General features: G+C 46.6%; 1 protein-coding gene across 1 annotated transcript in view; it reads right to left on the minus strand.

The window, feature by feature from the left end:
* Positions 1–18296, minus strand: part of RANBP3L (RAN binding protein 3 like) — a 176623-nt gene that overhangs the window by 100910 nt on the left and 57417 nt on the right. Inside the window, exons 7-9 of the mRNA XM_078677756.1 lie at positions 2138–2209; positions 1864–2018; positions 1584–1687 (exon numbers count right to left, since the gene is read on the minus strand). Coding sequence (XP_078533882.1) covers positions 1584–1687; positions 1864–2018; positions 2138–2209 — 331 coding nt within the window. The remainder of the gene's footprint in view (positions 1–1583; positions 1688–1863; positions 2019–2137; positions 2210–18296) is intronic.

Here is an 18296-nt window from a genome sequence, read left to right on the forward strand (position 1 = left end):
AAATGAGGAACTTCCCTTAGTTATGTTACCTCTTTTTGTTGAGCGCACACTCACCGATCAGTCTCTTGGCGCTGGGGTAATAGGAACTGATCACAAAGCTACTGGGGAAGGTACTAGTCATTTACTTGTCTGAATAGTGGCCGAAGTGACGAATCAAGCGGTCTCAGGTGAGGTATTAAGCCTAATGGCGTTTCGTAAATGAAGATAGAAGGCATCATTAAGTTTAAAGAGTGAGGAGCAAGCCATTCCCCTCCACATCATCAACAATATTCTGGGGTGTGCCCTCCTCTAGCACAGGGTCAGAATCAGAGCCAAAGAAACAAATGGAACCTCTGCTGATAACCGTGACGTAGTAGAGGCACAGGATTAAAATTAGAGTGAGCGACAAAACATTGCACTTTTGTAATCTCATAGTGTGACATTGATCGAGCCCAAACCGGTGTTGTTTCGACATCTGACATGGGCATCGGGTCAGGAATATCCACTGGCGCTATGAACCGCTTTGGATTTTGGGGCCAGGGTGTACAGGCCCAGTAATAGGGCCTGAGGGGACAGACAGCACCAGGGAGGGACACCCACAAGGGGTAACCAGACTGGAGACTGCAGTAGTTCCAGTAGGGCCCAAAGGCAGAACAAAGGTAGCTGGTAGCACTATGGAAAATTTGAGGCATGTCCCCTTGAACAGCCTCGATCCGCTGCGGGGTCAAGGATGGAGCAGGAAACTCAGGGCACGTCAGGACCAACTAAGGAATATAATACTTAGCCAGTGGCCTCCGATGAGTGCCACTTGACCTACTGGCCCCCTTGTGCCTTCTCTTTGACGTCAGAGTGGGGATATGGGGGTGCACCAAAGCCACACTTCTTGCGGGTCTGTGAATGATATCCTCTTCCTGCAGTAATGCCATAGCTTGAATCCTAACATTTTCTGTGGGGATATTGCTCCCTGGAACAAAATATTTTGGAGTAACCAGAAAACCAACAAAGTCAGGAGAGGCGCTCCAGATCCGTCAGCATGCGCATATCAGTGTACAGGGGTCAGGGCCAGCTTTAGGGCAGTGCGACTGGTGCAGCCGCACTGGACGCTGGCCTGTGGAGGGAGTGCAGACCCCGGGTAGGGGCGCTGTGTTTAGCAATAGCTTATGATTGGAGAGATGAGGGACACTTTTGCCCGGTGGTAGTGAGAGATTCTGAGGAGGTGGTCATGGGATGTGGGGGCGCCAAAAATACTTGTCGCACGGTGCGCCAACAGTGCTAAAGCAGGCCCTGACAGGGGTGGAGCCTGTGTGTGGCCTTGCTCTGTCATTTCCAGGACAGTCTGGAGTCAAAGTAGAGCTGCACAATACCAACTAGGGACAGGAGAGCCCTGCTACAAAAAATTCTGGGAGATGTAGTGTGAGGTGAAGAATCTGCAGTAATAAGTATCTGTCAGAAATCACATTGAGGCTAGAACAATACCTTTGTAATTTAAAGCGGTGTTTTTTCAAGATGCACACATATTTAGCTACATAGCATGTAAAATAATCAATTTTGCATCTCTTTTTAATGTATGTACACTTACACACACACTACACCAATAAACATACCTTGGAGGTTTGGAGTTAGAAATGTGGGCGCAGTTATATGAGCCAGCACCTTTTTCTGGCTTAGGAAAATGTTCTGCAAGTGGGACGGACTTTTCTGTGACATTCTGAAAAGAAAGGGAAGCACGAGTTTTAAAATCAGCACAGCAAAAAGTGGCTATTGCAACTCTACTAATAATTGCAGTTTAGGTAATTTGCATGCCTTGTCTTCATGTGCCAGATAATCCAGCACTGAAATACTTGTTTTCTTTGGGAGAAAGTACAGACGAGTTAATGGCTTCACCTTCATACTCGACGTATTTGTTGTTAGGCAAGTTGGTTGGTTTTTCGGGATCTCCGACACCTTATTCGGGATTTTCTTTGTTTCTTCTGGAAACAAATTAACCTTCGGTGGTTGCAAGATGGCAGGTCTAATTAAATGTCGTTGTGTGGTGTTCCCTTAGAAGTAAACGTAAAACAGAAATTTTAGGTCTCTGCAGTTTTACAATGAAATTTAAAAGTACTTTAGCACAGTCGCTCTGAATGTTGTGTTCAGTATTAACGTGCTAATTCTATACCTGATCCAATGGCAAGTGTGGCGTCAGTTTTTGTGGAGGAAAACGTTGAGGGCATGAAGATATTCTTTCTAACTGCAAAACAAAATGTTCCGTAGCTTTAAAGTATTTATCGGTTTAGCAATCTAAACATATGCTTTTCTGCCCTTCTTTCATCTACAAATCCACTTTTTTTCATAATTTCTTAATAATGCATGACAGTGTATTGTGGCCTTGAAAGGGTTTTCAGTTTGGAATTAGGGCATCTATCACCTAAACCGGTTCACTGGCACATGGCCGTCCTTTGTGCACAGGCAAAGTCTGTCACCGACGTGAGCATATTTCAAAATCAGAGGAGGGTCTATACTCTTGAACACAGTGGATTTCAAAACACTCGGTGTTGATGTACAGTTGGTTATTGGATTCATATTTACAAATGAACAATGAGAATTTACAACATTCAAGCAATTTTTGGGCATAGTTTCTGAATTGTCATAGAAGTATAAGCAGCTTTGCAGCTAATTCTGTCATGAGGTACATGGCCAGTGGCATACAGACTGAAAGGCTTGCAATATGAATTACAAAGCACTGCTGGATGACCTTATATGTATATGAAGCGCACATAACTCAGTGTAGTCCAGCAGAGCTGCATTATGTGTTCAACATAAACGTATGACCTTACCACCAGATATGATAAAACATTGCTACACCCAACGACCAACCTACAGTGTAGGGCTGACTGGATAAATGGCAAACTTTTGGAAGTACACCAGGGGCTTGATTCTGAAACGATTTTGCATTCATGGCTTTGTGAATGCATTCTGAAGTTCAAATGCAGAATAGTCCCTTTTGGTTGGTAACTACACAGACAAAGCGCACATCGTGACCACGTGTCAAAAATGGGTGGCGAAGAAGAAAACAAGTTACTTACCTGTAACTTCAGTTATCCAGTATTGGTAGCTTTCATAGATTCACATGCCTGAATCATTCCCCGTCCGTGGGACTCCCCGAGGCGGGAGTCCCACGGTATATAAATAAAAAAGCAGCGCCAAAAGTAAATTACAGTAGTAGGCCCTATGAGAAAGGCCTGAGGCCTAGATTGTAGTAGCCTATCTACCTCATTATGCTAAAAACCCAAAGTCTTTGTTTCAACCAATCAGCTCACAGCACCCTCTAGAACCCTCTCTGCAGAGCCAGTTCTCCTCAGATTTTCGTTAGCACAAGTGGGGATGAGTATCCCAAAAATTAGAGAACTGACTCTCCGGGGAGGCGGGTGGGTGCATGTGAATCTATGAAAGATACCAATACTGGATAACTGAAGTTACAGGTAAGTAACTGGTTTTCTTATCCAGTATTGGGGTATCTTTCATAGATTCACATGCCTTAATCAGAATAGCAAGTAGTATGCCAGACAAAAGTCGGTTGCGGATGGTGGGAGGCTTATTGTGATAAACTCCCATAAACATATAATTAACAACCAATAATAGTGAAGTAAATACATTACTAATGAAAAACATGACTAAATGCTAAAGAGCAGTCATATAATATCACTACCAAAGTAATCTGTAAAACATGTACATCTTTTAACCTTTACAGAAATATTGAAAGGCATAGACTTATTATAAGATGAACACAACATTGGTTACCTGAATCTGTTCTTATGGAAACAGGTGACGTAAAACCGCTTGACCAACTGCCGCATCCTGTTGATTTGCTGATTGCAGGCAGTAATGTCTTGTAAACGTGTGGACATTCTTCCATGTCGCAGCACGGCAGATATTCTCCAGCATCACTCCTGCAAACAATGCTGTAGACGCTGCCACAGCTCTTGTAGAGTGCGACCTGACAGTTCTTTGTAATGGTCGGTTGGATTTGATATGGCAAAAATGGATCGCGGAGGCTACACACCTGGAAATTGTGGCTTTAGTGACCGCTTTTCTCAGTGTAGCTTAGCCATAAGCCACAAACAACTGATCTGATTTCCTGAAGCTTTTTGTTCTTTGAAGATAAAACTTCAGACATCGGTTAACATCCTAAGAATGCAGTGTTCTTTCCGCCAGGGTTGTAGGATTTGGGAAGAAAACTCGCAATTTCACTGGTTCGTTTAGATGGAACTGAGAAGGCACTTTGGGTATGAAAGTTGGATTCGTTCGAAGAGTGACATACTCTTGAGAGAAATGTAAGAAAGGTTCCTTTATAGTGAAAGCCTGAATTTCTCCCACTCTTCTGGCAGAAGTGAAGGCGACCTTCGATGTTAGGTACTTGAGGTCGGCTTTGTGAATTGGCTCAAACGGGTGCTTCATGAGTTGTGAAAGGACCGTGTTGAGTTCCCATTCCGGTGGTGAAGTTTTAACCGGAGGATAAGTCCGGAAAAGACCTCTCATGAACTGTTTTACCAGCGATGAAGAGCATAGTGAAGGAATGTCAGCCACCTTCCTGAACCTGGATAGAGCCGCTAGATGGACCTTTATCGAAGAGAAAGAAAGACCAGAACGAGCCAGATGTAAGAGATAAGGAAGATTTTTTTCTGCTGGAGCTTCAATAGGGTGTAAAGCGTTTGAAGTACACCAGGAGCAGAATCGCTTCCATTTGAGACGATAAGTCTTTAATGTGCTCTGGGCTCGTGCTTTCTTTGAGATGTCCCGGCAATCCTGAGGAATCTGGAGGTGTTGAAATTCTAAGAAGTTAGGAGCCATGCTTGCAATTTCAGAGATTGTGGGTCTGGGTGAAGTATCTGACCCCCGTTGCGTGACAGTAGTGTTGGAGCCGGGAGACGTTTGATTGGAGGCTTCTGCGATAGCAACATGAGCTCCTGAAACCAATACTGACGAGGCCATCTGGGAGCAATTAAAAGGAGACGGCAGAACTCGACAATCTCATTCTTCCCGGACTACACGGCAGCGGTCTCACGATGCCGGAGAAGTTTCTTCGAAGTCAAAAAAGAGTTGCGGGCTCAAGAACTACCCTACTCCATGTTGTTCCAAGCAAAGCTCAGAGTGGTGGCAGAGGGCAAGACGTGGTTTTTCGTAAAGCCGGAGGAAGCCCACGATTGGCTCGAGGGGTGGCGCCGAGTGGACGGACCACGCCGAGGGAACAAAGCCCATCGCCACAGAAATATGGCAGGAACTTCTGACAGCCAAGATTCACTACAACCGGACCTGGAGGCCTCACAGCGAGCAGACACGAACGAACCCAACCACGGATGACACTTAAAACGATCAAGCAGCCACAAGGGACCTACCCACGTATAGACATAGCGGTGGTCGTGTCGGCCTTGGACACTGGTCGGCAGCAGGACTTGGAAGGGAGGGAGGGTCTACTATTCCCCCCCCCCCCCCCCACTTGGGCTTCTCACCCCCAGCACGCAAGTACAATGACTTTGGGAGGGACAAAGCACTCTGCTGAGTTGGGGTGGCGGGCGGTTTTGAGTTCGTGAGGCAGGGAGGCAGGGTAGGTGGGTGGGTTACGGGGAAGGGAAGTTCAGATTCAGTTTTTCTTTGTTCTAGTTTGTTACGGCACACATGACGGGGCGCACCATCCTTTGATTAACGAATCCCCAGGGGTCACAATTAGGAAATGGTACATGCTCACCAATCATTACCTCTATGGCGACACGCTCCCCAGCTGATCTAACACAGGGCACGACCCCCGAAGCACAGGTGACCCCCCTTCACGTTGTTAACCTGGAATGTCCACGGGCTAGGGGACAAAATTAAGAGGGGATTAGTGTTGCGGGCCCTGAAGCGCCAGGCTCCAACACTGGCTCTTCTGCAAGAAACCCACCTCACGGGCACGGCCTGTAAAGCGCTGGACAGATGGATATATAAGATGGTGATACACTCAGAATTTTCCTCAGGCTCCAGGGGTACGGGCATTTTGGTTCGGAAAAACTCTTCCTTTATAGTGCTTCAGACCAGGATAGATGAACAAGGTAGATTTGCCGCACTACAGGGACAGTGGGAGGGTAGGCTGATCAATGTAGTTTCAGTTTATGTCCCTCCGGCGCTCCATGCGGTGGCTCTCCCGGCACTTAGGGAATTCTTACTCACCCTACCAGAGGGAGAACTCCTTATCGGAGGAGACTTTAACGCCACAATGTATGCTGACTTGGATAGGTACCCGATCAGGACACCGACAACTGGGGTCTCACGCCTCAAGAGCTTTGCGCAGGCATTGGGACTGGTCGACATTTGGAGACACACCCATCGCACAGCATGTCAGTACACGTTCCACTCAAACCCACACAACGGGGTCTCGGATAGACTACTTTATGATGGTGGAATCCAATCTGCACAATGTTGAAGACATTGCAATTAAGCCCAGAGGCATATCAGACCACTCACCGGTGGTGTTGACTATCTCTTATCACCATAAAACGCAGCGCAGACTCTACCCCATCTACCCTGGGTACATACAAATCCCCAAAATTCGGAAGCAGCTCCGGACAGACACTAAACATTTCTTTGCTGAAAACGCGAAGTCGGTCAATTCCCCATCGGTGGTGTGGGAAGCATATAAGATGGTCATTAGGGGGCAAGCGATAGCAACCATTACGGGGCATACGCGAGACACACAAAAGGAGTTAAGGGACCTGGAACTGGCATTACACAAAGTCGAGGCGGATCACGCGACAGACCCCACACCTGAGAATACACACACTCTACATCTTAAGCAACACCACTATAGGGAATACCTGAGAGATGCAACGGTGTCTGCCCACATAGCGACCAAACACTGAATCTATGATGTGGGGGACAAGACGGGGAAACTCCTGGCATGGCTAGATAGGCGAGAAAGAGGCGGTAGAGGCATATTGCAAATACGGACGGAGGAGGGGCAATTAACGACGGACACCCGGGATATAGTGAAAGAATTAGCCAAATACTTCCGAGGGGTGTACACGTCCACATCAGGGGTGTCAGAGACAGAGGCAGCAGCATTTCTAACCAATATAGCAATGCCCAAGCTGACACAGGGAGCCTCTCTGGAACTAGCGGCTGATCCTACAGAAGATGAGATACAGGTGGCAATAGGCTCACTGCAGTCGGGAGAGGCACTGGGACCTAATGGGATCCCGATAGAATTATACAAACAGCTAGCGCAAACTATCAGCCCACATCTGCTTAAAATGTACACCGAAAGTCTGGAAAAAGGCGAACTCCCACTTGATCAACGTACCGCCATGATAGTAACTATCCCAAAACCGGGAAAACCTCCATCCGAATGTACCTCCTATCGCCCAATTTCACTACTAAATGCAGAGGCTAAAATTCTGGCTAAACTGCTGGCAAATAGACTCATGACTTATCTCCCACAATTAATCCACCCGGACAAGTCCGGCTTTATGCCCAATAGAAACACGGCGCTTAACCTTAGGCGCCTTCATGGGGCACTGGCTAAAGCGCCGTCACTGTCGGACCCAGCGGTTCTCGTGTCACTGGATGCGAGGATGGCTTTTGATATGGTGGAGTGGAACTACCTTTTCGCGGTCCTCGCACACCTGGGGCTTGGCCCTATGTTCTGCGCATGCATCCGCCTTCTCTACACAAAACCAATGGCATGCGTAACAGCGAATGGGCACATATCGGAGGCTGTGCTGTTGTCAAGGGGAACTAGTCAGGGTTGCCCCTTGTCGCCACTCCTCTTTGCCTTAGTGTTAGAACCCCTAGCGACGTGGATCAGAGGTACACCGTTGCTGAAGGGCATACACTGGGCGGAGGGATGGGAGGACCGCCTCTCTCTATACGCAGATGATGCCCTGGTATATCTTACTGACAACGAGAACTCCATATCAGTGCTGCTGGAGGCATGTGATAGCTTCGGGAAGATATCAGGATACAATATTAACTGGTCGAAGTCTGTCTTATATGTCCTAAAGGGCCCCGCTCCACGACTCCCGGATAACTGCCCCCTGATGATCACACAAGACTCATTTAAATACTTGGGCATACACGTTACGGCAGACGCAGCTGAATTCTTCGCCAAAAACTTGGCGCCCCCCCCTGGAACGCCTGAAACGAGATGTGAAGCACTGGGAAACCCTTTCCTTGACACTGTTAGGAAGGGCAGCATTGTTTAAAATGATGGCACTATCTCGATTTTTATACACCCTTGAAAACACATCCTATCCAATAGCACCAACATATTTCAAACAGATAGCAGCACAGGTATCCACACTACTATGGGGTAACAGCCCAGCACGAATTGCGCAAGTAAAGTTGCACCGTAGCTGGTATGATGGGGGAATAGCACTCCCTAACATCCAGATGTACTACTGGGCAGCACACCTCAAAATAGTAAACCAATGGATACATGCATCACAAGCAGACCCAGCTTATAAGGCAGACAGGGCCCAATTAGGCACAGGAAATATGCTCGCAATACTATACAACAAAGGACAAGCCACAACTCTACTGGGTCCCACGAAACACACGGTTACGCTTTGGCACGTAGCACAGACTCGGATGGGGTGGAAAGGCACAATTAAAAAACTAACACTTCTATGGGACACTAAAAGGTTAGGACAACTAAGAAAAAGCAGAGGGTTTGACCAATGGGACAATATTGGTATTTCAACAGTAGGAGACCTTTGGGACAAGGGGAGAGTACTGCCATTTGATCAGCTCCGGCAGCAATATGATCTAGGCCCGACGAAGACTTTCCGTTATGCTCAAATACGCTTGATGACGGTAATACCACCAGACACTGAGGTCCCTGAGGCGTCCCCTTTAGAAGATCGCCTGCTTACGGTCCAGGAAAGCCACGTCTCTTACGTATCGCAAAATAATTAATAATCTACCAGACCCAATGGCCCTGTTAAAAGTGAGATGGGCTGAAAATGTGGGCGACATGGATGAAACTGAATGGCAGGAGGCCCTTGCATCACCTAGAGAAGTGGGAATACCAGCCAGGCTTCGCTTGGTACAATTAAAGATCCTACACGGCACGTACCATACTAGGACCACGCTACACAAAATGGGGAGAGCACAACACCCGTTTTGCCTCAGAGGGTGCGGGGAAGAGGGATCCTTTTTCCACACAATATGGGACTTGCCAATGAGAGCAGAATACTGGCGAGCAGTTCTGCGAATAATATCACAGGCAATGGCAGTGTTACTTCTGCCAGAACCGCGCAGGTGCCTTTTAAATGTATGGGAACCAAATGACTTAACACGCCATGGGCAAGTATGGGTCACGCTGGGACTCATAGTAGCAAAACGTAATATAGCACAGAAGTGGGGAGCGAGGGAAGTGCCTTTGCTGGGGACCTGGTACAGGGATATGGACCTTAATATGCTAGCGGAAAGAACAGTCTACATAAACCGTAAGTGCCCACAGAAATGGACTACAATATGGGCTACATGGAATGCATACCGGGGGATATATGCGATCCGATACCAGACTCTGATGGAGGCTGTTCTGACGATGACTCTGGGGAAGAATAGAGTGATAATTGTAAACAAATTGCCCAAGGCCATGAGTGATGTTATTCAAATGTAAGGGGAGGTGAACTTGAATACTTGTCTTGGGTCAAATAACCTAATTGTGCATTGTGAATGTAAACAACCTGTGATTTATGCCGATGTGTTGTATGAAAACAATAAAAACAGTAAAAAAAAATTAAAAAAAGGAGACGGCAGCTCTCCAGTTTCATTTTGAGCAACACTCGTGGAATCAACGGCATCGGAGGAAAAGTCTAGGCATAAATCCCTGACCATCGCATGGACAGGGCATTCCCTCTTGATCCCTGTTGAGGGTATCTGCTAGCGTAATTCCGGCATTTCTTGTTCTGTTGGGTCGCAAACAAGTCCAACGTTGGCTGGCCCCAAGTCTGAAACACCTTGGTCAATTGAGTGTTGTCCAGCTCCCACTCGTGGCAATCCGACAAGGATCTGCTGAGTTTGTCTGCTAGGGTATTGTGGAGGCCCTTGACATGTTCTGCTTTGATAGTTATGTTGTGAAGTGTCAGCCATTCCCATAACTCCTGAGCCTCCTTTGAGAGCATAGCTGACCTTGTTCCTCTCTGCTTGTTTACATAAAACATGCTGGTGATATTGTCCTGACTGAAGACCCTGCGTTTCTGGGAAGGAACGCTTGTAGGGATAGAAAGATGGCTCTCAACTCTAGACTGTTGATGTGACATTGTTTGTATTTCTGGGACCATTTGCCCTGCCCTTACAAGTCCTGGAGATGACCTCCCCAGCCCTCCATGGACGCATCTGTCGTTAGAACGAAGTCCGGAGGAGTTTGCAAGAATGTGAGTCCTTGTTTCAGATTGTGCAGTTGTGCCCACCATTGAAGAGCATCTACCATGCGTGGGGTGACTTCGATGATGTCTTCGAAGGAACCTGTCGCTTGTTGCCACTGGAGACAGAGCTCCTCCTGTAGGAGCCGCATTTTGAGACGTGCCAGTGGAATGAGATTTATGGCCGACAAACACATTCCCAGAAGTGAAGCAAACAGGCGAACAGAAAGTGACTTTCTTTTTGACAATTTTATGGCCAATGCTTGTAGACTGTGCTGCCTTTCTTGAGACAAGAATGCCCTGCATTGTTTCGTGTCCAGACGAGCTCCTAGGAAAGGCAGATTTCTTTTCGGAAGAGTCTGAGATTTGCTTTGATTCACAGAGAGCCCTAGGGATGCAAAGAGATTGCGACACTCTGCTATGTCGTTCTGCACTCTGCACTTTGATGGACCTTTGACTAGCCAGTCGTCCAAGTACGGGAACACCTGGATCCCTGACGAGCGTAGTGCTGCCGCTACCGGAGCCAGGCACTTTGTAAAGATCCTTGGAGCCGACTTGAGGCCAAGTACTTTGAACTGATAATGGGCGCCAGCCACAGTGAAACGTAAATACTTTCGATGTTTTGAGTGAATTGGGATGTGAAAGTAAGAGTCTTCCATGTACAAAGAAGCCATAAAATCTCCCTCGTTTAGGCAATTTAAGATGTCTGAAAGGGTGACCATGCGGAAACCCTGCTTCTTGTGATATCTGTTGAGATTGCGCAGGTCCAAGATCGGTCGCCATACCCCTGATTTCTTTTTTATGAGAAAAAAACGGTAATAGAAGCCTGTCCGCCTCTGATGAACTGGGACTTTTTATATAGCGTTCTTGCGGAGCATTGAATGAACTTCCTTGAACAATAAGTGAAGACGAGGGGGAGGGGGACCCCTGGGCGGAGTTATTGGTGGTCTGGTGACACACTCCAGGGTGTGTCCATGTTGAACTAAGTCCAGCACCCACTGATCGGATGTAATCCGCCTCCACTGTTTTTGAAAGTCAGATATCTTCGCGCCCACAGGGAGGGAAGGAACTAAGGTTGGCGCCCGGCTGAACTCACTGTTTTCTGTGAGCGTCTCGCCCCTGATTGTTTGTGCGCTTTCGTCCGCCTTGGCGAGAGAAACTAGCCGTTCTGGACTAGCGATAAGAAGACTGATAGTTCTGTCGGTACTGAGGCTGATATTGTCTGCCTTGTTGGTAGTAACCTCCTCTAGAGGATATCCACGTCCTCTTGCACCTCTAAAAGATCCTCTCTTATATTGCAAAGCACCTAGGGATCTTGCGGTGTCAGTGTCCGTCTTGATTGCTTGGAGAGCCTCGTCGTTGTGTTTTCCAAATAGAGACTCTCCGTCATAAGCCATGTCCAAGATCTTTAGTTGGACCTCGGGCCTAAAGGTGGTAGCCTTTAGCCAGCAATGTCGTCTGAGAACTGCAGCTCCTGCGAGTTGTCTAAAGTTTGTATTTTCAATATCCAAAGCACAGTCGATGGTTTCTGCAGCTGCACATTCCCCCTCCAGTAAGATTTTGCGTGCCTCTTGCCTTTTATCCTCTGGAATTAGATTGATCATAGCAGCCATCACTGACCACATTTGACGATCCTAGCGCCCTATAATCGCCAAAGAATTTGCAGCTCTGATCGAGGCAGCAGCCATGGTGGAATTTTTTGAACTGATAAGGTCCAAACGACTCCCCTCCTTATCTGGTGGTGTTGTGATGGGGTTGGCTGGGTGTTTCGATCTTTGCTGCGCGGCCTGCGAGATGACACAGTCCGGCCGCGGGTGTCCAATGAGGCATGAAGCACTATTGAGAGGAGCGCGATACTTTTTTATCAATCCTTGGTAACACAGCCGGCACAGTAGCAGGATTCTTCATCACTTTGACTCCTTCTTTCCATATATAATCTATAATAGGAATGGCTCTTGACAACTTCCTAGTCTCCTCTTTAAAATCATGAAGAAAACATTCTGTCTGTTCCACTGTTACCGGCAGTTGAAATCTAGTTGCAGCTCGCTGCAGAAGATTATGGAAGCCACCTATATCTTCAGGGGATGAGTCTGAAGGCTGTGGAGTTGGTGGAGACGGCATATCCACGGATCCAACGGAGGATTATCTGGTAACTCGCCCTCCTCTACTTCTTCATCCGAAAAAGTATCCGGGGTGTGCATAGGCACATCAGGTTGAGGTAGTTCTGTTACCGGAGACCTAGGTGGTGGAATCTCAGGTTGAGGAACCGGAACCGCAGGTTGGGGTGGAGGCACAACCTGCTGCGGCGGAAAACGTTGCTTATAGTTTGCCAGCATGGCCTGTAAATCTTGTATTAGACCCGGTGGCAGATGGCTGGATTCCGAAGGACGAGATCACCTTTGGTATTCTGTCTGATGAGGCACTACAATGTCCTCCTGATAATAATGTTCTGAATAGTCTTCATCCTCCTCATCATCCTGGCACTTAATGTTCAATTCTGAAAGATGGTGCGCCATCCCAAAAGCTCCCTCACTGTCATCATCCTCAAAATCATCTTCCTCCTCATGAGCATATGTCTCTAAGAGATGGGAGGGCATAAGTGGCGAGATGCAAGCACCTTCTTGCCGCTGGTACGATATTAATTGTAAAGTTTTAGAAGAAAGTGGCGTAGAAAAAGCCTGTATAGTGGTTAGAGGCTTTGCTGTAGCAGTAGCTATTATTCCTGCTGGAGGCGTAGACGGGACCACCGTCGACGGACTCGACGTTGACGGGACCACCGTCGACGAACTCGACGTCGACGAGACCACTGTCGACGGACTCGACGTCGACGGGACTACGTCGACTTCATCGACGGGCTCATCGTCGAGGAACTTTGCTTCTTCGTCGACGGTACCGTAGATGACTTGTGAATCTATGAAAGATACCCCAATACTGGATAACAGTACTCTCTCCTTTGCGATTAGCAAAGGTATGCATGTGAGAAAGTGGCTCTATATGTACTGGACCAAAGTAAGGTGCAGTGTGTAAAGAGGCCACCAACCCCAGAGGTATAACAGAGGGTGACCTTCCTCTCAAAAGGGGTAGCTTGGTCGAGCAGTAAGGCAGTACCAGAGGACAGTGTAAAGCATGTGTTGTACACACTCAGTCAGCAAAAGGTTTCAAACACTCAAGGAATGAACTCCAGGTCAATTGTTTTTATATCAAAAGATATAGTTGTTTTATTTTTAGAACCAACAAGTATCAAAATATACTTTTCACAGTGATGAGTAATCTCAGGTTATTGCTTTTCAGAAAGGCAATGGATTTGTAAACACAATAGGTACAGGGGTTGCAATAGGCAACACAGTTCTACACACAATTTAGCATTGAGCTCAATGGGTTTTTCTACACAATTACAGTTGATTTCTTTGTAGATTACTTTTGTAAATCCAAGACTGGATCCTAGATTCAGTCCTGAAGTCTAAGCTGGAAACAGTTTAGTAAAAACGTTTCGGTTATTGCAATGATTTTTAAGGAATAAAAAGTATTTTAAAAGTTCACACTTAGAAACTTTTCAGTGAAAATCTGACAATGTTATCCAATGGGAGAAAATTCAGATTGCATGTAAGGAAAATGCTACTTACCAGTATGCATCTGTTCTTGGCATGTAGAGCTGTAGAGTTACACGCTGTGCATAGATCGCCACGTAGTGTTGGGCCCGGATGCTTGCAGTTTGTTGTTGTCCTGAAAAGTTCTTTGGAAGTCATGAGATAGGTGACTCCTCCTTTGGACCACATTGCGCATGGGCATCGACTCCATCCTCATTTTTCGCCATTAGGCAAATGATGGAGCTTTGCAAAAAAAGGAAGGAGGTCCATGTAATCTGTATCTAATTAAGATAATACTGGAACAGACAAGGGTAGCCGGGGAGGCGGGTGGGCGTGTGTAACTCTGCAGCTCTACATGCCAAGAACAAATGCATACTGGTAAGAAGCATTTTCCGTTCGAGGCATATGAGCTGCAGATTACACACTGTGCATAGACTGTATAGCAGTACCCACTCTTAGCGGCGACCCCCATCTGTTGCAGTAGTTTGAAATAATGTTTTGAGAACAGCCTGGCCCACATTAGCTTGTTGTTTGGTTTACACATCTACACAACAGTGTTTTGTGAATGTGTGCGGTGTAGACCATGTAGCTGCTCTGCAGATGTCATCTAGGGGAATGTTCCCTAAAAATGCCATTGAAGCCCCTATTTTCCGTGTAGAGTGGGCTTTAGGGGGAACAGATAACGTACGTTTAGCTTTGTGGTAACAAATTTGTATGCATTTGACAATCCATCTAGCTATCCCAGATTTTGGGGTTACCTTTGTGTGGTGGTGAGAAAGACACAAAGTTGTTTTGTCTTACAAAAGGGTTGTGTTCTCTCGATATAGTATAGCAATGCTCTTTTGACATCTAGGGTATGAAGAGCTCTTTCTGCTACTGTCTTTGGCTGAGAAGAAAACAGGCAGTTCCACAGATTGATTGAGGTGGAAGGGAGAAATGACTTTGGGCAGGAATTTTGGATTAGTGCGTAGAACGACCTTATTATGATGCATTTGCAAGAAGGGTTCTTGAATGGATAGTGCTTGAAGTTCCCCAACTCTTCACAGAGAAGTAATAGCTACTATGAACGCAACCTTACATGTTAAAAATTGTAGTTCACATTTATGTAAAGGTTCGAAGGGAGGTCCCATTAGCCGTGTGAGAACAATGTTTAAATTCCACACAGGTGAAGGTGGCACTCTGGGAGGATTTATTCTCTTAAGACCTTCCATAAAGGCTTTAATAGCAGGCACTCTGAACAGAGATAGATGCTGTCTGTTTTGCAGATATGCCTCTATTGCAGCAAGATGCATTGTAATAGACGTGTAGGCTAAGTTACATCTTTGGAGGTGCAGTAAGTATCCTATGATTTGCTGAATAGACACGCTAAGGGATTAATATTATTGTTGTGACAATATATTACAAAGCGTTTCCACTTGGCTGCATAACATGCTCTAGTGGTTGGGCGGCTAGCTTCTTTTATGACAATCATGCAGTCTGGAGGAAGGTTCAGATATTCAAATCCTAAGACCTCAGGAGCCAAATCACTAGGCTGAGCTGAGCTCAGGGTGCCTGATCTCTCCATGGTTCTGTGTTAAAAGGTGTGGAGACAGGTATAATTTTTGGTGCGGTACCACAGACAGTTGTAGCAGTGTGGTGTACCACGGCGGTCTGGCCCACTTTGAAGCAACTAGGATGAGGGTCACAGAATGCTGCTGTAGTTTGTGTACTACTAGTGGCATGAGTGGTAGAGGTGGAGGTCGAAAAGTGTACGCAAATCTGTTTGACCAGTTCATCCATATCGCATTGCCTTTGGACAGTGGGTGTGGGTATCTGGCGGCGAAGCTTGGGCATTTGGCGTTTTCATGAGTGGCAAAGAAGTCTATCTGAGTTTTTCCCTACATCGGAAAGAATGGTTGAAGAACTTGCATATGAAGTTCCCACTCATGGGTCTGTTGTGTCTGACGACTTAACAGATCTGCTATGGTATTTTGTACTCCTGAAACATGTTGGGCTAGAAGGAATATATTTTGAGGTATAGCTTATTGCCATATGTCCTGAGCTAGTTGAGAAAGTTGCAGGGAGTGTGTTCTGCCGTTTCTGTATGTAATACATGGCTGTCATGTTGTCCGTGCAGACTAACACAGCTTTGTTTGATACTTGTTTTTGGAAAGCTTTCAGTGCTAGGAATATAGCTAGTAACTCCAGGTGATTGATATGGAGTAACTTTTGTTGTGGTGTCCACCTGCCTTGCATGGTGTGCTGCAGTAGGTGGGCTCCCCAGCCGGGAGCAATGCGTCCGCTGTCAAGACTATTTGGGGAACTGGCTCTAGGAACGGTCGCCCTTTGGAAAGGTTTTTGGTGTTCCACCACTGCAGCGAGCGATGAGTCCGACCGTCTATCAACACTAGGTCTGTTAATTGACCTTGAGCCTGGTTCCATTGACATGCTAAGCACTCTTGTAGAGGACGCATTTGAAGTCTTGCATGGGGGACTATGAAAATGCAAGAGGCCATCATCCCTAAGAGCTGCATGAACACTCGTGCTGGAAGGGAGTGTTGTGGCTGAAACTTTGTGAGAAGAGTTGGCATGCTGGCTATCCTTGCTGGAGTGGGATAAGCTAGCGCTGTTGAGGTGTTTATAGTGGCACCGAGGTACTGTTGTACTTTGGATGGTTGCAGATGAGACTTGGTGTGTTTTATTGTGAACCCCAAGTTGTGGAGCAGTTGGATCGTGGTATAAGTGTGTTCCACACACTGGTTGTATGAACTGGCCTTTATGAGCCAGTCGTCGAGGTAAGGGAAGACATGGATGTGCTGTCTTCGTAAATGTGCTGCCACTACTGCTAGGCACTTGGTGAATACCCTTGGTGCTGTTGTGACTCAGAATGGGAGTACTTTGAATTGATAGTGCTGCCCGTGTATTACAAATCTGAGATACTTCCTGTGAGCTTTGTGAATTGGAATTTGGAAGTATGCATCCTTGAGATCTAGAGTAGCAAGGAAGTCATTTTGTAACAGGAGAGGAAGGACTTGTTGGAGTGTGACCATGTAAAAATGGTCTGACTGTATGTATATGTTTAGCGGTCTGAGGGCTAGAATAGGCCTTAGAGAGCCGACCTTTTTTGGGATAAGAAAGTAGAGGGAGTAAACCCCCTTGTTTCTATTGCACTTTTTTTGTAGCAAAGATATTACTTCTTGCTTTAACAGTGATAGATGTTTTTGTGACACTGGACGCTGTTTGGGTGGTATGTTTGGGGGGTATGTTAGTTCTAGACAGTAACCTGATTGAATAGTTTGTCGCACCCACCTGTATGATGAGATGTTGTGATGCATATGGCCATGTCTGAACTGGGGTGGCGGAGTGAGCTAAAGAACGGTGATTGATTAAACCCAGATCAGTTGACTGGGGGTGAGTGTTTGTATTGTCAACGCTCCGTCCATCATCACCTTTGTTTTTTCTTTGTTCGCCCTAAGTTGGCAGGGTATGCTCAGACGTGAGTCCCTTGCTCACTGGAGTCAAGCAAGCCCGGCTGAAGACGGCTGTAATGCCAGAAACCAGTCCTGGGACGCTTGATTCCGGTCCAGGGAAGACATGGCTTGGCAGTTCGGGCTGGACTGTTCCCATGAGGCACAGGGTCAGACTGATTTGCATATGGCCATGTCTGAACTGGGGTGGCGGAGTGAGCTAAATAACGGTAATGGATTAAACCCAGATCAGTTGACTGGGGGTGAGTGTTTGTATTGTCAACGCTCCGTCCATCATCACCTTCGGTTTTTCTGTGTTGTTGTTCTAGGCAGGAAGGAATTGTTGCAGTCTTCCCCCCACAGGAGTGGAATGTTTGGGGGGGAAGGGGAGGAAAGTCATTGGGTGGGGGTGGAGGCAGAGCGGGAGTTGTTGGTTTTGCCTTGGCCTTTGTTGTTGTTACCTCTGTAACCCCCACTTTGGTAGCCCCTAGTTAATGTGGATTGGCTAGGGGTTTTGTAAGAAGTGGAAGGGCATTCGGAGGAGTAGCCACTTGAGTTGCCTCTATATGATGAGCGACGAAAAGAATGTCTGGGAGCTTGCTGCTGCAAGGCTCCCATAGATTTTGCGGTGTCGGTGTCTTTTTTCATTTTTTTCTAAAGACACATCAACATTTGGGAAAAATTAATATGTCTCATCAAATGGCTGATTAAGGATGGAATTTTGTACCTCAGGTTTAAAACCTGAAATACGTAGCCAGGCATGTCTACGTAGAAGGGTACTGGTATTGATTGCCCTTGAGGCAGTATCTGCAGCATCTAGGGTACAACGAATGGAAGTATTAGTAATATTTTTACCTTCTTGTAGGAGTTCATTGGCCCTATTTTTATATTTGTCTGGTAGATGC

The sequence above is a fragment of the Lissotriton helveticus genome, chromosome 2_1, assembly GCF_964261635.1.
Source record: "Lissotriton helveticus chromosome 2_1, aLisHel1.1, whole genome shotgun sequence".
Lineage (NCBI taxonomy): Eukaryota > Metazoa > Chordata > Amphibia > Caudata > Salamandridae > Lissotriton > Lissotriton helveticus.